This window comes from Lutjanus erythropterus, chromosome 4 (genome assembly GCF_056507025.1).
Source record: "Lutjanus erythropterus isolate fLutEry1 chromosome 4, fLutEry1.hap2, whole genome shotgun sequence".
NCBI lineage: Eukaryota > Metazoa > Chordata > Actinopteri > Lutjaniformes > Lutjanidae > Lutjanus > Lutjanus erythropterus.
In genome coordinates, this window is record NC_139320.1 from 22,401,712 (window position 1) to 22,428,240 (window position 26,529).

Here is a 26,529-nt window from a genome sequence, read left to right on the forward strand (position 1 = left end):
TTGTCTGACATATTCAGGTTATTCATGTTCAAAACTATTTGCTGACTTTAGCTAACGCTAGCTAAATAGCTAGCTTATGTGGGCTAACTGTTAGCTAGCCACTAAACTAGCATTTTGCTGACATTAACTAGCTTAAGATGTGAATAGGACCTTTATATCTTTTTTTTACAAGACAGGAGAATGTTGAACTAGGTACCAAAGTACCTCAAGTGTTATTGGAGCACAGAGCAAAAAGAGGCGGGACTTAGGAAGGGTGCCATGTAAGTTTGACTCCTGCATGTGAAGTTCTTTATTCAGAATGGTTTATACTGTGTGAGTCTGGTTACGATATCTGACAGATCGCCGGTAAAACTACCATAAAATCCAGACGGATAAATCTGAATTCCTGCAGTAACTGTGCAATAACTGTCTCCAAAGCTGCATCTCAAATTCCTCAGTGTTCTAGCTTGACCCTAGCGCTAGCCACAAAAATCCTTGTTTTTCACTGTAAGTTTGTCCAATTTGCAACAGTAGAAGCACCTAATTCATGTCAGAAAGATATCCTACTCTAGTGAATGCTTTCTTGCATTATTCTTGCAATATTAGAAGATTTGCTGGGAAAATGACTTACATTCACAGTGTCTCCCATCTCTCTTCAGCTGGTAGTTCTTTCGGCATTCGCATTTGTAGTGATTGTTCCCCATGTCCACACACTTATGCTCACATCCACCATTTAACACTGAGCAAGAGTTCACAGCTTAGAAGGAAAAATAGACACAGAAACACACGTGGTAAATAAGCATAGAAATACATCAGCTGTGGTATCCAGTTACGCACTTAATGGATGTAAGAGTCTGACGAGTTACAATCGGAACTCACACAGGATGACAGATATAATTGAATTTGTTGGCGATCTAAAATGGCTTTCACACCTTAAACTCTGCAGCCGCGGCGTAATTATGGAAAACACTTGGGTAAGGGCTGGAAGCTGGAAAATGATATTCAAGCCGGGGCCAGCGGGTACCCCTGGTTACTTTCTAATGATCTTTCCATCCCATTACTCCTGTGATTTAATGATGTGCCAAATATGAATATCAGCCCTGTGCCTTCTGGGTGCTCTAAACACAGACATGATGACACAGACGGGCTGTAAAACTGAGAGGACGGCTGGCTTTTAACATTGATGACTTCAACAGACACAATTAGCTGTCCCTCTGCCTCCATCCCTATCCTTCACCACTAAGCTGCGGTCAAAAAATGGGAGTATTAAAGAATGAAAAGTAAGACCAAAAGCAACAGAGGAGTACTGACTTTCAGCAAGTAACAAATTTTCTCATTACTTACAGGTTTTATGGTGCTAAAATAGGAAAAAGTACTTTGCCATCTTACATGTCTTCTTTTAAATCATGTCAAAATTTCCCTCTAGACACTGGAATTTATCATGGAGGCTCAGCGCTGTTATTCTTTTAAGTGTTCCTGCATCCATTTCAATACGGAGACGGAGATATCGTTCCAGGTCATCTCACACACTTCCCTGACACTGTCAAAGAAGTTGTAATTCTACTACATTCATATTTTATTTTATTTTACAGTACAACTACTTACTTCAAAGTAGGAAGCTTTTCAAAGACCTGAGAGAAACTCCAGATTTACTGTGAGCACTTTACTCAACCTGTGTTTTCTCCTGTTGCTGCATCTTGGCGTGTGCTGCCAATTTTTTGAAGATGTTTACTTCATTTTCTCTGCAGTGGAGGTTATGTTATGAATATGTTTTTACTTGTGCATGGCAAAAATTACACATGTGCAAACCCACTATAATTAAAGTGAATGGTGTGCCTTGACTAATCATACAACAGAATGAAACTGCCACCTCAAATACCACTGTAGGAACAACCCAGCTGAGCAGAGGGATGAGGTGCCCTTTTGGTTTGCTTGTGTTTCATTAAAAGGAATATTTAATATTGTTTTATGTGGATGTCCAGTCAGCTTTGATGGTAAAGCCATAAAAAACATGCCATATTGACCGACAGAGCTGAATTCCCCTGCTCGCAGAGCCATGCTGACAGTGCCTACATGTACCAGGATGCACTGCATGTGAGCTTCTAACGCCTATTGTATGTTGCCATGTATCACCACTCTAGCATATAGCTAGTTTTTTGTTGGCCGAAACATAATGTTGGGAGGCAAAATACTAATCCAGCATGTCCCCTGGCTCCCCAGAGGTCAATGTAACACAAACTGAGAGAGACGGATTAAACAAACACGATACAGTATGTTAACTGGTGAGCTTTAGAGGTGCTGATAAGTGGATTATGTTACCTGCAGACAGAGTCAGACTAACAGTTTCCAGTCTTTATGCTAAGTCAGGGACTTTCGAAATCTGAGACTGCGGGCCTCCTCTCAGACAAAGCTTGGAAAAAGATGCCCCCCACCCCCAAGATGCCTGTGGGATCATGATTATGTTGTTTGATTCCACAGACACTCAACAATTGAGCCAAGATAGCCTAATATTGCTGTTTGACATCATTTCAGACTGCATCAAACACACAAAAAGGTCTGTCCAAAAGCATTTATTAGTTTCCAACTCTGGAAAAGTAGAAAAACAGCAACATCCCTCAAACTGTATCTCTGAATTATCTATTTAACCAAAGCACACGTTTAGGCTTTTCTATGTCATCTCTTTTTGATAACTAATGCAATGTTTTTCAGTTCCATTCACTGAATGCTTGGAGCTCCCACTTTGACAACATCTGTGCTAAGCTAATATAAGAGTGGTATCAATCTTCTGTCTAACTCCTGGCAAAAAATATCATCATCATTTTTAGCATCATATTTGAGTTATTCCTCAACGCCACTGAGGAAATGTTTGCAAATAACCGTCAACGTTAATGATGGGAAAATGCAGTGTGTGTGGAGGAGAACAAAGGCTTTTAAAATGATTACCATAAGTGTAATAAATACTTCTGTTTAGTACTCACCAATGCAGGTCCGACCATCAGCGTGCATGCGGAAGCCTTCGCTGCACTCACAGTGATAAGAGCCTGGTGTGTTGACACACATTTGCTGGCATCCACCGTTAAGCTCCTCACACTCATCGATATCTGAACACACAAATACGTATTACTCATAACCAAGCGCTCATTAAGAAACCATTCATTTAACAGAATATTACCATAAACCACAAGACTGCACAATAACAAGAACCACTTTAACGGACATTAAAACATCTGAATTCTCAGGAATGTCGGTCTGCTTCTGACTGTGTCAAAGAATTCATTTACAAGCACGCCAGTCATGAAAATGGTACAATTAGAATCCCATATAAAGGGCATTGAGTCATCTTGTGTGTCAAAAATTGGAGCTTTGCTCAAAAACGACAGATTAGGAACTTTGATCAACCGTAGGAAAATGATGCTTAAATGAATAGAAATGAGCAGCTTTTTAGAAACGTGACATTTATTGCATCCTTTATAAAATCTCACATATAACTTCGAAGCAGTCTAATTAAACATTCCATCTACTTAAATAAAAGAAAATTAAAAGCACATTTTTTAGATTTATAGAGTTGTAATTGTACAATTTTGACCAGCGTTCAATTTTTTTCACTGTTTTACTCTTTGAGATCTACTTTTGAACATAACATGTACAGTTCAGCTGTCATGTTTAAGTCCTGTCAGGGCCACTCTAGGATTTTGGTAGCCCTAAATAAAATTTTATTTGTGGTGCAGCGACCAAATCACACACATTGTTCATAACTGCACGAACACACATACTTTGCTTGTTAGGAAACAATGTTTTCTTGCAACATTAAAGTCATGTTTTAATTTTGAATGAATTGAACTGAACACAGCCACAGTCATTTTAAACTGCCAAGCAAGCTACAAAGTAATTAATGTTTTTTTCATTAGAACAAGCTTGATTTCTTGCTATTTGCATGCTAGCTAACTTGCTTCTCATTATTTTGACACATTAAGTTTGTCTTTATGATTACTAACAGGATCTTCTTTTTTTCATCACATTCATCACAAGTAGAAATTAGCTTCCATAGGGAGAGACAACGTATTTCCAACACCGCAATGAAAATACAGATGATTAATAGAGGAGACAGGCGTTTATAACGGAGATTTATATCTCTTAGTTGTCACTGTTAACAGAGACTCCAGTCTGCGGTGTAAAACACAGGATTGTAGATCAGGCTTCATGATCAAGTAAAGTTTATATTTGCACACTCTTTTTGTCGCGCTCATCCACATGAGCACCTTCTCTCTCTCTGTCTGCTGCGAGTGTGCATCACTCTGGTTTTCTAGTTGTTCATGAGCGAGCAACACAGAAAGTCACATTGATCATGAAGCCCCCCTGTTACAGTCGTGGCCCTAAACAGCATCAGAGAGCCCTCCTAATGCCAGTTCACCATTTTCATAGTGAGGAAAACAGAAAAATCTATACATTCTATCTTTTTCCTCTAATGGCAGCCAATATGTCAGTTGTCAGTAGTGCAAGATACTCAATCACCACCTGCTTCAGCAGCACATACCACACTGACTCCTCAAAGAAAAAAATATACAAGTATAATGTCTTGAGGTGAATGATGAATAGCTTGTGTTTGTGCAGCAGCATGCAGGCGATCAATTTGTTTCCAGCATGAGAGAGAACTGCATGTGGCTACACATGTGTCAGACTGAGGCTCATGTTCCATAAAGACAGAAGCAAGCTGAGGAGAAACATACCTGAAAACTCAGAACAATCAGGCTTCACCACACATCTGGACAACACATCACACATCCTCCTGACCTCCTCCCAGTTGTCATCTCTGACTCACGAAGGCTTTTTCTGCTCACACTAGTGATGACAGACTAGGTGTGTGCAAAGAGGGGGAAATAATGTTGCATTTGCCCTTTTTTTTTGGGAGTTGGGGGTCATTAAATGCTAAGAGGGAACATGTGGTTCAGTTTATTTGAGCATGCAACACTACCTCCATTTAGGTTCCTCGGAGGTCAAAGCACTTCCCAAGTAGTGCAAATATTAGAAATAATTTTCAAATAGCTTGCGTGTGTTGTGTGTTGGTGTGTGAGTGCCTGTGACATACCCGTGGGAAAAGCCCTCTCCAAAATCATCTCAAGACTATTTTAATTAGCTTGTTTCCAATAAAAGGAGCTAAAGGAAGGAGGGAGGGTGTCAAAGTGGAGGAATTTCACCAGTAAAAGAATCCTTTTCATTCCCTGCTCATAGACCAGTGTGATCAGGTTAAAGGAATTCATATTCGTTTTCCCCAACTCATTGAGACATCCGCCTGAGAGCTGAAACAAAACATAACTGCCTGTGAAGAATCACATATTCATGAACCATCCTATCATTCTGGGCTGTTTTGTACTTTAACACATTGGCAGCTATTGTAGAGGATGCCTATCATGCAGAACAATAGACGCAAGGGGAGGTTTGTCAAGGTTAATATACTTATTGGTGTCCTCATGTGAAAGGATTTCAGCGGGAGACGCACAATGGCTGCTTTTCACCGGTGGGTGAGGTGGTGTGTGTGGCAGCAGGGGCGGGAGTGGTGGTGGTGGTGGTGGTGGTGGTGTCAGAGGTCGAGGGGCATGAGGTTTGAATGGTATCGCGTGACACCGTCTGGCTCTAAGCGGAGCTGCTGAGCTAGCATCTACAACTAGACAATGTGGTGCACCAGACATTTGGAATGCTTTTTTGGTGGCAGAAAGAAACAGGTGGTCCTCAGAATGAGCTCCATGGGAGCTGAATTTACTGAATTTTACTGAATTTACAGATTTACCGAGATCTGGGCAGCTAACAACAAAAACTTTCTGGGCATTAACAGTTTGCTGGATCAGCAGAGAAACTTTGCTGCCTATCAAGGTAGAAAAGTAACACAGTAATACAACTAGTAATGTAACTAACACCTTTTGATACCAAGTAATAAGCAAAGCGATATTATTATAAGTAAAAGGTTACTTATTACACGTCCTGTCTAACTTGCCTAACAATGATTGTAATTTCCAGAAATCTTAAATAAACCCTGACTTCAGTATAACTGTTAAGCAGTCCTAATTTTCACTTTAATGTAGCAGTAGCTAACTTAGTATTGCTGCATTTTAGCTTGTGACTGCATTGCATACAAGCTTTCAGGAAATTTCCACTTCCAATATCATGAATACACAAGAGAAAGGTGTTCATTCTCATGAGCACGGTAAACACAACCCCGTTCGAAGGCAGCATACCTAGCTAACGGTAGCGTTTGCTAACAGTAGCTAACAGTGGTGTTAGCTAGTTAATCCGTTATGCATCTGTTTTATTGCTTTTACACGATATACACCAGATGCGTGACAGACTGCCTGCTGATTAGCCCACTATGTTTGTTTTATCTCCCAAGTAAGCATCTCTCATTGTTATTTTTACTAGATTTTTTGTTTTTATGTCTAAATGTCAGTTTGTTCAAAAGACTAACAGTTTCAAAGTTTTTTAGCTCAGCAAGATGAGAAAAGTGTCGCTTTCTAAGTAACAGACTTAAAAGTTGATAAGCAATGAACTGAATATTTAAGATTTCCAAACCAGGGATAAGATAGGATGCCTAAAGTTAGCTGGAATTTGAGTTTGGAAGAAAATATTATATTCCTGTCTTAATTAAAGCCTTAAAAATGTCTTAAATTAAATGATCAAATTGAATGTTTTCATCTAAATAAAGGTTAATAATAGCAGTACAGAGCTCTAAATGTTACAGGACAGTGATCTCACACAGCTCTTGGTTTTTCAGAGTGGCATACTAACTTTGAAAGATAATAATAATAAAACCAAAATTCCTTCACAGGTTTATGTTTCTTCAAGCATTCAAACCCAAACCCGCTCTTTCCCCATAAATACGACCACACATACTATTCACACAAAAGCCTGTAAACCAACTTCACAGCTGTTGAAACTGCTTCCGTTTGTCTTGTCCATTGGTCTGCTCTCAGTCTTTAAATGATTACAAAGTGACAATATCCTGTCTTAAAGGTTAAAGGTCAGGGGCACTTGTTGACACCTGTGGCTCTAAATAACAAATGGGCCTCAGAGCCTAACGCTAACTCAGCATATTCCTGTCAGATGAGCCAGCCAAACTGAGAAAGCATGCTGTCTGAGAGGAAAAGGTTATTAGAAAGTGTTGCTGGTGTGGCTGGTTCAGTCCTTTACAGCCTGAAGTCTAGACAGTAGGCAGAATTTTAATCTAAGGACCTAGCATGACTTTATACAAATGGGGGATGTATTAGACGTATCATCACACATTCATTTAAAGCATTTAGATTGCAACTAAGACATCTTTGGTAATAGGTGTCATCATGCCAGTTCTGTGGCGTAGAAATGTTGGATGTTCATCCCGTGATTTTTTCTTTGAAACTCAAGCAGTTAATACAATATAATACAAAGCAAGCTGTAAAATTGCAGCACAAAGAGAAATCCATATGACTAAAAACACACACAGAGTGAGCAAAAATAGCTAAAAGGTTTCATAATAAAACAATAAAACACATATTTCTCAGTATATTTTTGGTACAGTGGAGAGAACATGGCTGAACATGAGTGCCTGTGTCTGGGTATAATCATTTCATTCAGTGGGTCGATTTAATTTTAAACATTTGTGAAATGTAAGTTTTAATGAGGTTGAATTAAGACGTCTTTTCCTTTACTACTGCAGTAGTAAAAAATAGCCATTTTCACAAACAAGAACAATTAATTAATTTAGAATATTTAAAATTACTTGAAGACCCCGGGTGTTCTTCCATTACTGGGATTATGTTCACCACAATATGTGTTAAGTGGGGCTGCAGAATTGGAGACAGCTGTTTGTCTTAATCTTTCTATACCGGCATGTTTTCATCTTTAAAAAATGCTCTGGAACCTAAATTACATTAAAGAGACTGTTCACCCCAAAATAAAAACATGCATGTTTTTCCCCCGGCCTGTAGTTCTATTTATACATCTATACTGTTTTGGTGATATCAGCCATCAGAGATTTCCACCTTCTCTCAAATCTAAAAAAAATTCTAAACCAGTGTCTATGTCCAAGAATCATGGTCTGGCTGCTCAAAATAATCCACAGACCTTGTTGTGAGTGGTTTCATGCAGGAGCTACTGTCTCCCTGCAGTAAAATCTTCCAGAGCTACTTTAGAATCACTTTAAAAGAAAAGACTTTCTTTCTGATAGTAAGAAAGTAGTTTCTACACGAAACTGCTTGGAGCAACGCAGGACTTGTGCCATTTAGTCCCATTATGCTGGAGAGAAGGCGGACACCTCTATGGCCGATATATCCAAAACAAAAAAATCTAGACAGATAAACATTTGGTTTTGGGGTGAACTGTCCCTTTAAGCCCAAAGAGTTTATGAGGGCCTCCAGTCAACACTGACCTACAAAAGCATGAGTCCTCTGCCTGCTATCTCTCTATTGTATGTGAGGCTTTGTGTCTAATACTGTACACATCGTGTGCTTGTTTGAAAACATAACAGACATATTAACATCGGGTAAATTCATTTTCATTGTAACATTAGAATAACTTCTAAAACAGCGAAGGAAACCCCTACTGAGCAGCCCGCTACAGTCCGTCTGTGTTTGTGGACACCAGCTACATCCAGATGTCCATCTTACCTTGACATGCTTTGCCATCTGGCCCCAGTCTCCTGCCCTCAGGACACTTGCAGTAGTAGCTGCCAATGGTGTTGCAACAGTAACCCTCACAGCCGCCTTCATCCACTTCACATTCGTTAACATCTGAAAGAAAAGGAATAAAAAGGCCAGTTTTACTGACATAATGCACTGTCCACCAAACACCACAGGACTGAAAGGTTTCCAGCCCCTTGCAGCTAACAACACTCGCTCTCTACAGAACTCCTTCATGTGTGTTTATTTATTTCCCCTTTTCAGCAGGACAGGAACCAACAGAGCATTTGCTGAGTTTATTTTCAGTTATCGCTTTGTTGATCATGAACCTGCTGCCTCTCGAGGCGATCTCCGTGACAGAAATGCTTTGATGTGAGTGAAGTCAGAGGTAAAAACCAAGCCGTTGTTAGTGAGCCTGTTGCCAATCTTCACGAATCAGTGCATTCCTGGTGGCAAATAAAAGAAATAGTAGAGGCTGTAACTTGCATTTTCCCACATGTTGTGGTTCACCAACTTAATCCAACAGACTGAAATTGAAAATTCCTTAAATGTTGACAAAAAAACAACCTAGAGTCTCCAGAATCGTCTGCCTTATCACTTCATAAAACACATGCCAGTGCTCCCACTCTGTCATTAGCGTGTATCTAAACCCAAACCCAGGCCTTGTGTTGACCCATTCTGTTTTCATGGTCTTCCCATGTTCTTACTGGCCTCTGAGGGTGAAATAGTTTCCAGGTTTGTTCCATCTTTGGCTCTTGTAGCCGACTGCAGCAAAAGCCCTCAGGCTCCTTGTTGTGGTGCTGTATAATGATTCCTATCAACTGTGCATTACCACCAAAGAATGTCCTTAAAGGCATGACAAGCAACATTTTCCCTAAAAAATAAAACAATTTACAGTCTCAGAAACATAATACTTTCCAATCATCACTTATGACCCACCAGAAGTGGTATCTGTATTTTCAGAGACACTGTCCTCTGCCTGTATTTCTCATTATATTTCCGTGCTTGGGATGCTTTATATTTTTTATATTAACACTACAATCAAATTCTACTGATCCTACCTTTAAACATATAATATTATGTAATACATGCAACAGCAACAACAGAAAATATGAGTATAAATATTATAAATCTGTGATACATGGGACATCAATATGGCTACACCACGTGACCAATGGTTACTTAAAAAATTATGTTAAATTTACATTTCTGTTGTACAAAGAGGAATGAAAAGGTCTGAGCCAAAATTAAGTCAAAAATATACTGTCACTCCCCTCAAATGAGTATGGTCACTGAAACTGGACATTTCTGAACAAACACCTGCAGCACTAAAAATCAAGCAGCTAACAAACATTGAAGGTAATAACCAACGTTCCCGAACACACTCTTCAAGTTAAAGGATCAGTGTGTAGAATTTAGCAGCATCTAGCTGAGAGCTTCCACATTGCAAACCCTTCATGGCACTCTCCTCGTCCAGATATGTAGGGCAAGAACCTATGATGGCTGTGAAAATCGTGCAAAACACCAAAGGCCTCATGTAGAACCAGCGTTGCGTTTATCTGTCGTGTTGTAGAAACATGGCAGTTCAACATAGTGATCTCTATGAAAGAGGGCTGATGCCCTCTGTGGATATAAATGGCTCATTGAAAGGTAACAAAAACACAGTGATTCTTATTTTGTTTTATTATACTAATGTAAACATACCTATGAACATTATATTTCATTACTGTCATCTTTCAGAGATCTTACACACTGGACCTTAAATGTCCTTTGTATGAACTTTATCCGGATCTTTGCAGGAACTGATTAAACTGCTGCTATTGTCACTGTCTTCGGCCCATGTGGCAGCAACATTGCCAGAGCTTTCACAGATGACACAGCGCTGTGTGTTTGGTTTAATAAAAACGGAGATGGTGACAGAGAAAATACATTGCACTTGCATGGACACCAACTGTTAAAGAGGAAGACTAAAGTAACAGAGGGGGAAGGAAAAGTTATTTAGTGTTTTGTCCCCATCTGCTAAAAGACTTGATGGGACCCCTTAGCTGTGCATTGAGCAATAGTTTGTTTATCTTTGAACAACAGGAAATTTCAGAGGCTTGGAGAAACAATTTGGAGAGAAAAAGACAGGAGATAGTGAGAGGCAGAGAGCAGCAGCTTTACTGTAAGAAGATGTCTGGCAGCCTGATTGAGATCACATGACCAGTTCAGGTCTGCCTGTATAATCATGGTGCATCAAACTACATATAGTTTCCGTCAGCTGCCTATGGCTCTTCCTTAATAACCACAGAAGTGCATCGGATCATTAGTAAGCTCGTAATTAAAGTTTTTACCATAGGCTTTAATAGGTGCAGTGTAATGTCACACTCCATAAATCCTGGTGTCTAGGTTATTATGCAAAGCTTAATGTACATACAGTTAAATGCATTGACAGTAACTGAAAACCAACATATATGCACTCCAAGGCCCCTCTGATGAAAAAAAAAAACCTTCCCGATTTAGTTTTTAACATGCTAAACAAGCATCTCCAGTATTCTCCTTTTGGTTCATTCAGGGACTCGTCAGTTGTGTCCACACTGCATTTCATCTGTTTCTCGCCGAGTATTATAAACTACTAAAGCAGGGTATGATAAAGTGCCCCTAGTGCTCAGATACCATGACTCTGTTTCCATGTGTGTACATGAATAAACAAAAAATACACTGATAAAAAGAGTATGTGAAAAAGATAAGGACAGAGATAGCCTGAAAATGTCACAAACCACAGTAATCCATGAGGGCAAAATTGTCTCCAGCTGACCATGTGAAATGCATTATCCATACTGTATTACAGGGATACTCAGGGGCCCTTAATAAATTACTACTACTACTACTAATAATAATAATAATAATAATAATAATAATAATAATAATAATAATAGTAATAATAAATAATAATAATACCGTATTTAACTACAGTTGCATTTTAGTTGTACATGCTAACATTTCAAAGAGTTTATGCAAATTAAACAGCTAGAACCTCTACCATCATTCAATCATTGAATTATTTGAATGAATCATAGCGGCAGAATGAATAACATGCATTTTAGTTTAAAATACACATTTATTTATTGGGAATTATCCTAATTTCCATGTAACTTTTGCTCCTCTTCAGTTAATAGTTCCCTTGTGTAGCTGACGTCTGAACCTACTGCACTTTGCACAGCCTGAATATCAGCCTTCTCTCTGCAGCTTAGTTTATCCCACCATGCAAATCTGTTCCTCCTTCCTGGGAAAAACACAGTGAATCAATTTATTTTCATTGTGAATTAGGAATTTGGCAGAGGGCCACAAGGCACCCCATCGGGGCCAGACTTGGCATGTGGGCTGCAAGTTGAGTATCACTGCTATGATCATTTTAATTGATGGGATGAAAACAAAGCACATAGTTTGGATGAGTGGTGCTGAATCATTATAGCCACATGTATTTCCCATATATCTTCCTGTGGAGAGGAAGAGCCATGAAAGAATGCAGGTGCAGGTACAGTAGGTGAAAAAAATCATAGAGAAAATACAGCAGCTGCAGTAGACAAGCTCACAGAATAAATGTTTCTCTTACACAGTAGTTATTAAAGGTTTATAATAGTTTGTTTCCTGGCCTTGTGTAATCACGTCTGCAGCAGCAAATTTGACGAGAAGAAAAGCTGTTCTCTGTGGCCCTTAAATGCAATCTGTACAATTCTGCAGGACCTCAGAAACTAAGGATGGGTCGCCATATTTGTTTTTCAGGCCACACCCACGCTTGGTTTCTAAGGGCAGGCAATGTAATCTGGGTCACCTGTGGAGCTTTTCCATTGTCACTTTTAGCTGCACCAAGTCAAACCATACCCTGCTAATTTGCCCAGCTGCACCCAAGATGAATCTTTTCTGGAGTAGGGCCAAAGTGAGCCAGGAATTTTGCAGCTTCTGACTGAATCTCCGTGGTTTGAAGTTTAGTTTCTCTCCTGTGTTTCTGTTTGTACTTTCAGGCATCTCCTTTATTTGCCACTGATGAAAACCCAACATTTCCTGATTTTGTTGCTTCATGATAAAAGCCTCTGAGTAACAAAATAAAAGTCCAAAATTTATCACAAAGAATTTAAAGAGAATGTAACATGTTGACTAAACAACTTGACTGAAGACGATATCAGTTAAGTTAAGCGAGTAGCCCTGGTATAATGGAGATGCAAATCCCTGATGTGCCAAGTTAAACCAAAACATGCCAGACCAACACGTGCAGGGAAAAGGGCTACAGAAGAAGCAGACTTTCAGGAATTTCTGTCTCTGTCTTTCTCACTCTGGTTCCAGTCTTGGTAAGCATCTTTACCTTGGTTGTTATATTGAAAAATAAGGAATGCTTCCCTTATTAGGATTACATGTAAATTTTTGCGCTTTGATTTCCTCAACTCCTCATTGCCCTGTCCTGCCCTCTTCAGCTGCATTGCCCTGCCTTGGCCTTTACAAGCCTTTACTGGCACAGTAGTCCAGCATTCAGCGCATTCCCCTTTACAAGGAGGGACCTAAAAAACCTTCTGTCTAACCCTGAACAATGCACACACACACACACACACACACACACACACACACACACACACACACACACACACACACACACACACACATGCACACACAGCTGCACACAGAGAAACAACCCTGCTCTGCACTTTTCATTAACTCATGGGGAGGTATCATGGGCCTGTAACCTCAGGTCTCTGCCCCCAGCCTTTACACATCTCCACTTTGATCCTGCAGCTCCTGAGAGCCCTAATGAGCTCTCCATATCAGCTCAGGGTCATTTGCCATCACCATCAAGACGCCTGGCAGAGAGCAAAACCAAATTTCATGAAACATTCATTTGGGCTTCGTCAGAGCATTTAAAAAAGTTAACCAAACTGCACTGCCAGAACTCATCACCATTCCTAAATATAATCCTCGTTTTAATTGCAACCTCAAAGAAAGCTCAAATGAAACCTCAAATAAAGACACAGTTTCATGATCCAGCTTTCTGGATTTTTTTTCTTGTGGCTTTGCCTTTCACAAGAGTCATCACTCATGTGCTGCATCTCTAAGCTAACCTGACAGTCATCAAATCAACATAATGCTGGAGTAAAAGTGCTTTAACATGAGGACGAGAAAAGCTGACTTGTTAGCGTGATCACTCTTGGACCAAACCCTTAGGAAAAGATTTAACTATAGAATATATCATCATTTGAGAGACTTAAGGTAAGGAGCTAGATGAAATGAAATATAAGTAGATTTACTGGACATAAGTCTGCTGTGCAAGCAGCCAAAAAAAATACCCCAGTGATCTGTACGACAATCAGTGTGAGTGAGGTGAAGAACAGAACTTATTAGCAGCATGAAACAGATTTAAAGTCGAGCAATTATCATTTTTCTGTTGGTCTAGAAATGACAAGAAAATGAAAATTCATGGAAATGTCACTATAATATACAGAAATACAGCACTTCACTTTATTGGATGAGATCTGCTAAATAGATTTTCTCTGCGGACAAAGCTGAAAAGGATCCACATGGTATCTGCACAGCTTTGGAGAACATATTCATTGACTTTTAAGACATTTTAATCCCTTCAAAACAGGATTTGTCTTTGCCAAAAAGGGCTGTGGCAAGGGGTTACTATTGTTGCTTAAGCCCTTAAATAAAAAAATAGAAACACTTCTTATTCTTGTTAGCATGTGGATCAGGGCAAAGTCTGTTCACAGACACCTGGCAAAATACTCAAAACTGCTTCTGTGGTAATTCCACAGTAGGAATCCAGTATTTCGCCATGACACACACACGCCAGCTAAAAACTCAAATTACAACAACATGAAAAATAATGGGTCATCATGGCAGTGGTTTGATGAAAACTTATTTAGCATCATCAAGGACTAAAGACCTGGCTGACCACATTAAGTGAATCTGGTTAATCTGTGAGGAGAAATTTGGAAGTGTAGGGCCAACTGTTGCCAGTAGGTGGTACTATGACGAGGATTCATACCCCCCACCTCCAGCACACTTGCCCTGAAGAAGCCCATCTTCGAAATGGGCCTTTTTTTTATCTCAACTACGCAACTGGGAAGTTTTGCGACTGCATCTTGCATCTTCATCAGTTGTGATGCTTTCATATTATCAAAATCTGTCTGCAGACAAATGGGCAGACTCTATAACATCTGGATAAGTAGTGAAAACTTTTTGTTGTACACAATAGGTATCTCCAGGACCACATTTTGCCACGATGACACACACACACACACGGTAAGCATCTCTTGAGAAACTTGCTCATGAAGTCACAGATGCAGCATCTCTGGATTTAACATGTAAAGCCATGTTTCCAACCAAAGTACTGGAACTTTTAGTTCCAGGAACTACTTTTCAAGGAACTAAAAGCTTCCTTCAGCCCATTGTTGTCTGCGTTTCCTGCAATCAAAACACCTGGATTAGAAAAATAAGTCCACTTCCGTACGAACAAGCAGCAGCTATTTTTATGTGTCATTTTGCACGAAACTTTACAACGATGACATAGATCATTGCTGGTCTCTGTTTCCAATTCACCCACAGTATAAGCGCTCAATAAGGCCTGGACTTTGTCATCGGTCCATCTATAGTATGTTTTCCTCTGTAATTCCATGTTGATGTGTTGCTGCGGATTTTTAAAAATGGTGGCAGCAATAGAATGCTGCAAGTACTCAGCCAATCAGAAATCTCCAGTGCTGCAAGCCCCACCCCCAAAGTTACTGTGCTTTTGGAAAGCACCGCCCCTGAGCAGGGACTTTTTGTAGGATAAAGTCATGCATTTGCCCTTAATTTAGACCCTGATCCCTGCAATGGAAATGCACTGAGTTCCTCCAAAGGTTCCTAGTCACTGTGGAAAGTTCCTGCAGTGGAAACATGGTTTCAGGGTAGTGTGTTTTATCCTACAGTGTATGGACATTCATACGCTGTACGTTTAAAACTTTAAAAGTTTAGGTGTCCTGACCTTTGAATTGAAGTTTTTTTTTCTTCATAGTCGTATACACTAGTGTCGTCGTACACTAGCCTGCTAGAGTAGAAAAGTCATCGTAAATAGTTCCAGAAGAGACACTTTGTTAAACCTTCCTCTTACGGACAACAGCACCTCTCAGATGCTAACTAGGGAATCACGGCCTTGAGTGGTTTATTGCTTTATTAACCCAGTATATCTCATGACACATGTACCTGTAAACAGCCCCTCGCTGTCTCAATCCGATTAACTGTGACCCACACGAGGTTGAAGGACTGCATTCATGGAAACCAACCTGACTCTGAATCTGAACAGTGTTACTCTTGGCACATGTTGGCATTAAGATAACCATTTCTGCTTTGGTTCAGCTGTCGTCCATCAGATGCATTACACAGGCCACACGCATGTAACACACTGTGGATACATTCACACATGCACACAATTGTTTCTATAAGACTCCACAGACCTACCCCATGTAACAAGGGGACATTATATTCTCCAAGATGACAGGTTTCAAAAGACAAAATATAAAATTATCAAGACAGGTCTGAGGGCCTTTTTCTTAATGCATCTAACACACTACACAATCTTCATTCCTTTAAAAAAGAGCATACATGTTCCAGGGCAATAGATTATTAAATGTAAATCTGACAGACACAAACAAGTCATCCTGTATTGCTTTGGTACATAACACATAGTTTATTAAAAATGCTTTAAAGTACTTTTCTAAACCAAAGCACAGCGCTCCACTCAGCTCCAAGTCCCCTGATACCCAAACACCTGTGGCCTTTCCATCGATATTCACCAGTCTGGACTCCCTTGTACGGCCTCTGAACCTTGTACGTACAAATCTGGACCATCTGTCTTCATCTGACTGATGGACCGACAGGATAGATGATATATACCGCTTACCTCAACACAGAATCATTCTTTTATACATTTTGGAAACACATCCATATGCTTTTGAAAGTACAGTAGGGGAGACCAGGGACGGTAGTAACACTTTTTGTTTGAGCACTCAGTGGGCGTTCATGCTGGATCTCTCAAAGTTTGATACATGGTGCCAATATTTGTCCACAACAAATACAACTCACTTGGATGTCTACTACACAATCACAGCCTATGTGTGTTAAACGTCAAACACAAAGAGTTCCCTTGTTACAACCTACCCTGATACTGTGGTGAGTTGTAACACTAGCAGGGATCGATGTAACAGTGAGAAGAAATTTGCTGATTTGCAATCCACACTATCCAATTTATGAAAGAACATTATTGAAGAATAAAGAATAAACAACAATTTAAAGTGACAAAAAATTCCCATCAGGTGACAGAGAGAACAGACAGCTGCTTGAATGTTCTTGTGTTTTTCTGCAGACAAACGTCGGCCACCAAGTCCCGATTGCTGCTTATCTCATCAGGTGTTATTGACATTATTTGTCCCCTACAGCACAGTACCTCCCCTTTGCAATTTCTCCAAGGACTCGTGCTCTTCCTCCCAAAAAACCTATTCAGAGTACTTCAACATTTAATAAATCAACAAACCTTCAAACGTGTGTCCATCCCCCTCATGTTAAAAACATTAGACGAAGAAAATGAAAATCAATAACCGAATCAACAGGCCTCAGCTGCATGGCACGTCTCTCAAAGCTGTTCAATGAACCTGGAAGGCTCGGATCTCAGACCCCAGTGGTCGGAAGTGATTTACTGTTTTTTCCCTACTAGATGGAATTTGAGTCTCTGGCAGGAATGACTTGTATTTCCTACATTTTCTGAGTCTTTATTCCCACATTTCTATTGTAACAAATGGACACCAAAAAAGAATGTGACTTACCAATAACTTTTCTTTGTCTATTATCACAGCTGGGCTAGCATCTGCAACACTCATCTCTTAAAACCTGTGTCTCAACTACTGATTTTCCAAGCTCTTCTATTGAACTGAAACACATTACCAAAAGATATCTGATACTGCAAACATCCATTCTTCACAAAAACCAAAGGGGGAATAAATGAGAAGTTTCAAAACAGGAAACACTCTTTCACTGCTTTTGAACATCAGAAGAATTATTGCAGCAGAGCCAGCTAATAAAGATGTAAAATCACAACAGTTTGGCCATGAGCTGTTATATTTAATACTGAGATGTTCAACCTGATGATCTGAAAGACTCGCTCCCATTTCCTTTGCTCCATCAGCTCTTTGAGGCTCTTTTTTGGCCTCATCACAGCCAATAATGCATTCACCATTGTAATTTACAGCTGACAAAGTCAGGCAATAAAACTCATTGCTGTTTGTTATGATTATTCATTATTCACACTACACTGCTGCAGCTGCATTGCTGTGTGCACATTTGCTATTTTTTGCAGTTGCCTTGGGGAGCTCAAAGTGTCACGCACGAGGCTTGATGTCACGTGTGTTTGCTTTGGATCTCATTATCTAATCAACCACTGTTGTCAGTTCAGCATGCTGTTACTCATATTACTATAAATGTGGGTCAGTGGCAGTCGGCCAGTCTTTGATGATCCTCTGACTGTTAGTGCCACCAGCAGGCTGACATTTTTGACTTTTGGTGAAAAATCTAAACAGCTATTGCCATGGATGCCTGCATTGCCATGAAATTTGGTTCTAATGATTGCAGTGATCACACAACTCAACAACTATTAGTTTAACTCCCATGAAATTTGGTACACGCATTCATGTGACTTTTCATTTAGTGCCAGCTGCTTGACATTATTATTTGTTAGGTTTTTTGGTTTCTGACCAAATACCTGCACTAAACTAATGACAATAGCCACTCCAGCCACAGCTTGTTCAAACTGCTGCTCTCTGACAAGAGATACAGGAGTATCTGCTTATGAACCACCAGACCACAGAACATCCTCATGAAACTTGCACCGACATTGCACATACTGTACATCATAGTTTCTCAAAGTGTGGCCTGCAGGCCAATGGCGGCCCTTAGAAACCTTTTGTACAGGTAACATTAGAAATCCATTTCAATACTTTCAATAGCCTACATGCACAACACTTGGCTATTGTGTTAGGGCCCAGTCACATATACGTGAATGCGTGCGAGTGGCCATCACCTGCCAAGGCAAACGTCTTTGCTGTTGGTCAAGCCTCTGACTCCTTTCTATTCTAATTTAAAGCAAGTGACATTTCATTGTGTCAAAATGTTAGCACGCTAACATGATAAACTAAGATACTGACCGTGGTAAATATGGTACACCTTATAAACATCAGCATGTTAGCACTGTCATTGTGAGCATGTTGGCTAGAAAATTGAAAGACTAGCACTGCAGCTTTCCTCAGTGCACAATTAACTTCAGCAATTCTTATTTCTATAAACTCAAATTTAAACCAGTAACACCACTTGCACAGATTTAATCTAGGGACACTGGGTTGCTAAATTAGTTGCACTTCCTGGTTACTTTAAAGACCACTTTAAAGCAGGAGAAAGAAAGGATCCATCAAGTGCTGTTCAGAAAAGCACAAGATCCTGTGAACAAGAGGAAAGGTCAAAGGTCATTCATAGACAGCTGAGGAGCTTTAAAAAACCTGTCACAGAGAGGAACATAAGCTTCAACAATCAGCTCAGTAGCATTAAAGATGAGACAAAAGTTGGATTGTTTTCAAGATGTCGCACTGAATGAAACAGACAGCTCACTTGAGAAAAGGGATACAATCAATCATGGCTTCCGACACTGCGGAAGAATACCAGTTGTCATTACGTCCTCATTCAAACATACAATAATAGAGTAAAGAAACATAAAGGTAGTGTTTGATGGTGCTGAGTCTCATTTGAAGAGTTTTGTTATCTGTTTGATGGCTAACTAGCATATTTCTCACTCCCTTCTCAGTGCAGCATTTGCATTAAGAACCTGTAATCCAACATTTTGGCCTACATGACTGCACACTTCCAGCACCTCACCCCAGCAGCTCACATGTTTCCCATTTGTCGCTTCAACACAGGATTTATGCTCTAATATAATGGGGATTTTCAGACTGTATTATTTAGGTTAGAATCAGATGGGACAGTCTTAGTGGGACACAGTTTCTCCACTTGCTGTGCACATATTTTTCCCTTTTCGTTTTTTTTTTTTATAGCATTAATAAAATTTAATTTGTCTCCTCACAGTGCGAGACAAATGACTTGACTTGAAAACTAGGTGCTGTTCTATTTTTATAAGCAGACATTTTCAGCCATTCGGTACAGGTTGCACGCTTAGCCCATAAACTGAAGTACATGCATCACATATATCAGTCCTAAACAAAGCCCCAAAGAGCATCACACAATTTTATGGAAGAGAAACAGGGCCGGGCATGAGGGGAAAATAATGACAGGAGGGAGATTGTCAAAATGGTTCCTGGCATCAAGACTTAAATCTCATCATGGTATTTCAACCTTGTTCTTGACATTTTGATTTACTCTTGTCATTTTGACTTAATTCATTCAGATTTTATTCTAGATATTTCAACTTTATTGTCGTACACATAAAAAAAAAGCTTCCATTGGTGAGTTGTTTAAGAATGTGTATACTCACGCATGCATAGTGTGAGGATAAATTCACTGGGGTGTACACATCAGTCTGCACAACTATTAATCACACAATCCTGAAAAAACCCCTTTAGTCTGCAAGTGACTCGATACTATGAGATTTAACATGAACAAATGTTTTCCGAACTGACACCTGAACAGCTGCCCTTTAAGTTTACCTTTTGTTCTGTATCTCTGTGAAAGACTACAACTACTACAACTACATCTGGAAAAGCCATCCTGCTTGGTCCACCAATAGATAGGATAGAAAATGTCTTCTACAGAAAGGAAGGAATGTGGCTGTGGATTTATATACCTCGTGTTCAGCGGGTATGGAACTACTTGGCATCTCACAGCAAAGAACCCAAAAACCTTTGGTTGATTTCACAGATAAAGATGTAGCATAGTTAATGCTGGGGATGAAAAAAAAATAGCATTGAAAATGGTCTAAAGCCATAACCATAAAGATCCATCCAATTCAGTTCTGAGAAACATCCGCTTAGGCTGGATTACAACGATTTATTTTTAAACTATGGTTTAATTTTAAATTATGTTGCACCAAACGCTAAGACTCGCTTAAATTAAGATTATATGCCTCTGTAAACCTCGGTTTAGTTTTTACTCAAAAAGATAGTTTGAACTTTAAAATGTGATCCAGTATTGACTTTAAACTCACACATGAAGAGTTGCCTTTTAAGATGGATTGAGCAAAATAATCAAGTTTCTTAAAGGACAAACTCAGTCCAACTGAGTTTTATTAATCATCTCTTCTTTTCATCACTTCAGTTGATCCATTATAACAGTCTGCCAGTTGCTGCCAGGCAGTTTTGTTGTCCTCGCTGTGCTGTTGTCTGTTGTTTAATCTTCTTGTCACATCCTGAAGGTTATGTTTTCCTTGTTTTCTGTTTTTGTCAGTTTTTCCTGTTTTATTTTGGTACTCACCCTTGTCTCTCGTTTCAGGCACTTCACTTCCTGCCCCTGTGTGTTTCCCTCCCGTGTGATTGCCTGCCCCACCCTGATTGGTTTCACCTGTCCCTCATTACCCCTCCTCCCTTGTGTATTTAGTCCTTGTGCCACGCTTTGTCTGTGTCAGTTCGTCTCTTTGAGAGTGCATTCTAGCTCAACAGTTTTTCTAGAGATATCCTACCTTTGGACCTGTTCTTGCTTTTTGTGTTCCTGTTTTGCCTGCTCTCGTTTTACCATTAAAACCCCAGTGATTGAGTCCAGCATCTGAGTCCTCTTTTTGGCCTGGTGTGATACTTCTATCATTTCATCATATCGCTTCATTGATTTGGCCAACAGGTTTCTCTGCTGAGAAATCAGAACTCAGATAACTAGCCTAACTAACCTTAAAGCAATATTTTACCCACAATAAAAATTTAATTAATCTGCCTCATGTTTACCTTAAACATGGTACAGTTTGCACATAACTGACAGTGGATTAGCTAGCTCATTTCTATGAAAGCCTTCAAAAAACAACAAAAGGGAAACTCAGCATATTTCAAAAAGAGAAAAAAAATGATAATAGTTACTCCAAAAATCTCATACTGAAAAACAATCATCTTCACTCCCTTATTCTGTAGCCAAACAGCTGCACCATGGGTCCAAAAGTCAGATATTTATCCAGTGTTCTGTATTATGAAGGCCACAAAGTCTGTATTTCTTTAGCTACCTTGCTCAAATCTCCAAATGTCCTCTTAATGGATCCCTACCATGGCCGTCACTGTGACAGGCTTGTTTTCCCAGACCTAATGCTAACACTACACGGGCACAGGCGAGGAGGATGATCTCCTTTAATCTGAGAGCTCCGCCGCTACTGTTGGAATCTCACAGCGAGCCTTGGGAGCACATGGTCAATCACACAGACCATTAGCTCCAACCCGCTCAGCATTAACCTGGTAAACAATGGCGCCTTGATGCATTTGAAGAGACGAGGGTGTGCTTGTTTAGCGTGGAAGAACTTCCCAGCCATATGGCAGCCATTAGGGCTCTAATGAGCTTCTTCCTCTGATAGCTATGCTAAGTATGTAGCACTTGTGTTGCCCAGTCTGTCCTGCTGTCAGACCGACTACCTTGAAGTCTGTGTCTTGGCATATGATCCCTCCATCCACACAGTTCATGGAGGACTTGAATAATGAAAACAGGAAGGGGAGGGACACAGGGCTTAATCAAAGCAATATTAGCAAATGATGAGCGAATACTGCCATCTTAGTCTGAATGTTTTTCTCGACAGACCTCTGTTTATCAAACGCACACGATCTGGGAAGACAAAAAGAGGAGGTCAGGTGGTTCAGGTCCTATCTGAAGTTGTTCAGCCTTCTCCCCGATCCATATTCTTCATATTTACAATTCATCCAACATGTCCTCATACCTAAATGACAGAATGGTTGTTCGCCAGTGATTCCAAAATGACAAAAATGACAGCTGGAGAATATCAACACAGGAATACCAGACCTTCGTCTTATAGGTCCTACGTCATCACATGGTTAAAGTTGTGAAAAGTGAAAAGATTGGTTAGGTGTAGGCACCAAAACTTCTTAGTTAGGTTTAGGAAAGATGGTTTGGGTTACATGACGTGAAATGTATGCTAATTTGCGTCCAAAGGTTAAAATAAGCCATTGTTGACTTTGGTATCTCAGAGGAGATGAACTGCAGCCTCCTTGGTGAAAGTGTGGGTGTGCTTACAACATCCATCCCAGTTTTTTTTTTTCTGTTGAGGATGTCCTAACCTGCTCCATATGTCAGCTAACACGCTGAGCGACGTGTCACTTGTTTGATAAAACGCTCGCCCTGGTTCTATTTTTGTTTCACACACTTGCTTTACCTGCACCGCAGAAGTGACACCAACATCTTTGACGTTTCTGTTTGCCCCCATCATAGCGGTTAACAGGGATGAGGACAGACTAACTGACAAGGCTGAGAAGCTGCACCTTTTAAACATGATCCACAGCACCTTTTTTTAAGGGAATATTTTCAGAAAAGATGAATAAACTGCTTGCATAAATGACCTAACATCAATTGCATCTCTGACGTCCTGAGAGAGGTTTCCTCCATTTTCCCACATTAAAGGGTTTTGGGTAATTTTTCCAAAGACAGAGGGTGTCATATGCTGTATAGATTGTTTAGCCCCCGCGAGACAAATTTGAGATTTGTGATACTGAGCAATATGTATAAAATGACTTCAACTACTTTGTTTTCATGATGATACAGCCTTTCCTTTCGCATCGCAGACCTGCTCATCTTAACCATGTGGGGGATTCACATGCATCCAATCATTATTAGTCACAAGACTTCCTGTCAGTAATGAAAAATGACACTCAAAAGTAGAACAGCTGCAGCTGACACTGCATGTGGAAAAAAAACAATATGTTATTGTACTTTTATCACAGCAGCTTCGGTTGAGACAATAAGCCACCTGGCCTTTTAAATCGTCCCAGAGGAAAATTTGTACTTTAAACTCTGTCTTCCTCTTCAATATGGCAGATAATCATTCTAACATAAATGAGAGAACATTTGAAAAGCATTTTTGCTGTTCTGGTGACCATTTTTCTTTTCCAATTTCTTAAGTTAACAGTCAAACGAGGGCTCTAGTGGTTCAGTAAAGCTTGTCTCAGTTACTGGAAGCACTGATGTATTCAGCCAGAAGTTTAAGTGGTTTTTAACTCTGTTTTCAATAGTTGATCATTACCATAAATAATTGCCTTAAATAATATCTTTGAATGTTTTTGCTCAAGTGCAGTTTTGGGTGTCCAAAAAAAATGTCTAGGGAGAAACATACTGATTACTCAGTGATTAAGTTCATAATACAGCAGACCAGCCAACTTTAAAGGGATCTGCTCCTCTCTGAAGGCTTACATTGTTAATATAGTTTTCAGTGAACCTTTTCAGTAACCTTTAATAAACAGAACGAGAGAACTGCTAGCCAAAGCAAAGACCAACCTGTCAGAGGTAATCATGAGGTCTGCGCTGCAGCTCTTTATGAAAACAAAGAACATCGTGACATCCACACCTCAAAAACTTCAGCACCACAGCGGCTGCAGTGACTACATTTTGGTTAAAGAAATCTTTGAAATGAGACCAAAACAAACAATAAGGCCTGCCGCCATTACAACCATATGGTTCCCATCATATCTTAATTCAAAACACAGTCTGCTGCACACTTTTGACACAATTCAAGCCCTTTAATCTGTTAACTGGGCCTTTTGATAGGGTCCAGTATCCGGGATTAAACGGTGTTAAAACCAAGAGAGTTTGGTGCGTAAATGTTATTGCAAAGATATATGTCCTCACCTCATTTGCTCAACAGTGATTTAGCCTGGAACTATAACAGTCCTACAAATGTGTCCCTTTGTCTCACTGCCAGAGAAATACTGAGGAGAATAGATGTTCAATAGACTCGTGTTTCTCAGGAGCCAGAACTAAATGTTTATAATTGACCTGGAGCTGTGCAGAGGAACTAACTGCATGGAAAGAGTCAGAGAGGATACGCTCCACGCATGGTATGTTAGTTACTTACGGTGGAAGGATCATGCCAGATCTGTAAAAGACATCACTGTTCCCTAAAGCTGTGAGAACAACCACAGGAGCTACAAAGACAGCATCTTTGACACCCTGTTTTTCATAACTTAATCAGGCTTAACACCGCAGATTTCATCAACCGGTGCAGTTCTAGATTTATTTATTTTTCCTGAGCCAGGTTTTGGTTCACCTTGAAATTTTGTCTTGACTGCATCTTTGAGTGTAATGACTTCCAGAAATCTGAAAGAAAATATAGTTTCTTTCCATTTTGGAAGACAAACTCTCTAACAGGCGCTCTAGGTAAGGTTCAGTGCAGGAGCAGCCATGGCAGTAAAATTAATACAGGGGAGATTTTTTGCCTCTGTCCAATAGAGTCACATGCACGTATGATATTACTGCCCAAGATACGTGACAGCAGCAGAAGACAAGAGATCAAACACGGACTGAGGATTTATAAAGGATATCTTTAATATACAACTGAGGACATTTCCAGATCGTTTTTCCTGAGTTTTCCCTAGATGCAAATATTTTTGAGCCTTGTTCAAAAGCAGTTCAAAAGAACCTGTCTTAAATTGTTCAGAGAATGGAACAAATGTTATCTCAAATTTGCTTAGTTTTAAACTGGATAAAATAGTGTACAAATAATGTTATTTCCAATGCCATTCATCAAGTATTATACCCATATGGAAAATATATATTTTTTCAATTATAAAAAATTCCTATTGCCTTATACACGTCTCATGATTTATACATTAAAGTGGCCAGTTTCACATTTTTTTCATTAAACATAAAATTGAGTTGAATCAAGTAAACATTATGTTGTTTATAAGTAAAGTGTATCAAAAATGATGTTTTCCTAGATGTTTGGATTTTTAAAACATATCTCAGTTATAAAGATGCTTTTTATGCTTTTTATTTAAAAACATATACCATTATGTGTTTTTTTTTATTTGCATGTTTCATTTATGTGACATCCTACATGTCATCTAAGGTTTTTATACAATACTAGATTAAGATTTCGGTTTCACTGTTTGGCAACTCATATCATACTGATATTACTCGTAACTTCATGTCATTCTTCTAAAATACTTAGAAGTTTGCAAATTAAATTAGTTTCATATTACACATACAAGTTTAATAAAATTATATCTATATCTTTTCCATATGGGATACCCTCAGCTTCAGCAGGGGAGAGGTCTAATAACAGAGCTGAAAATGGAAAAGAAAGGGTTTTGCAACTGAGACCTGCAGGGGTGACAGACAAACAGAGTCTGAAAGAATGAATGCAGATGACAAAAACAACACCGGTCTAATGCATATCCTTCACTGGAACTGGAATAAAGGGACCATGAGGAGAAACACCCAAAGGATTTCACATCTAGAGCTCTGAGTCAGCAGTGTTTTACTCCCCTCCTTCTCCCTCTGTCTGCATGCTAACAAGCCTGTAGCCATGTGTGAGTCCTTACCAGATATCAGCCTCCTATAAAAAATGTTATGTTTAGAGTTTAATGAAGGTAATTTTCAAAAAGGACATAAATTCAAAATGTTATAAAAAATAAGTATAAACATATTGCATTTTCACCCAAGTGTTCCAGACCTGCCCTACTGAAAATGATTGGAGCAATCAATTGCCATGTTCATCATGTCAATAGCAGTTTCATGCAGATGCTGCAGCTGGTAGCTTCAAAACGTACATTTTTGTTTTTATTTGTCATTATTTTGGCTATATACCACTTGAAGAAAATCAGAAAGGACTCCCACACACTGTCTCGCTTTCTGTTGATTTATTAAATGTCCAACAACGTTTCGGTCTGGACGACCTTCGTCAGGTATACTGGCAGCATACAAACATTTCTACCCA

General features: G+C 39.5%; 1 protein-coding gene across 1 annotated transcript in view; it reads right to left on the minus strand.

Moving 5' to 3' along the window:
* The window catches only part of egfem1 (EGF-like and EMI domain containing 1), an 81,099-nt gene that overhangs the window by 45,362 nt on the left and 9,208 nt on the right, over positions 1–26,529 (minus strand). The window contains exons 5-7 of the mRNA XM_084717350.1: positions 8,610–8,732; positions 2,958–3,080; positions 611–736 (exon numbers count right to left, since the gene is read on the minus strand). Coding sequence (XP_084573476.1) covers positions 611–736; positions 2,958–3,080; positions 8,610–8,732 — 372 coding nt within the window. The remainder of the gene's footprint in view (positions 1–610; positions 737–2,957; positions 3,081–8,609; positions 8,733–26,529) is intronic.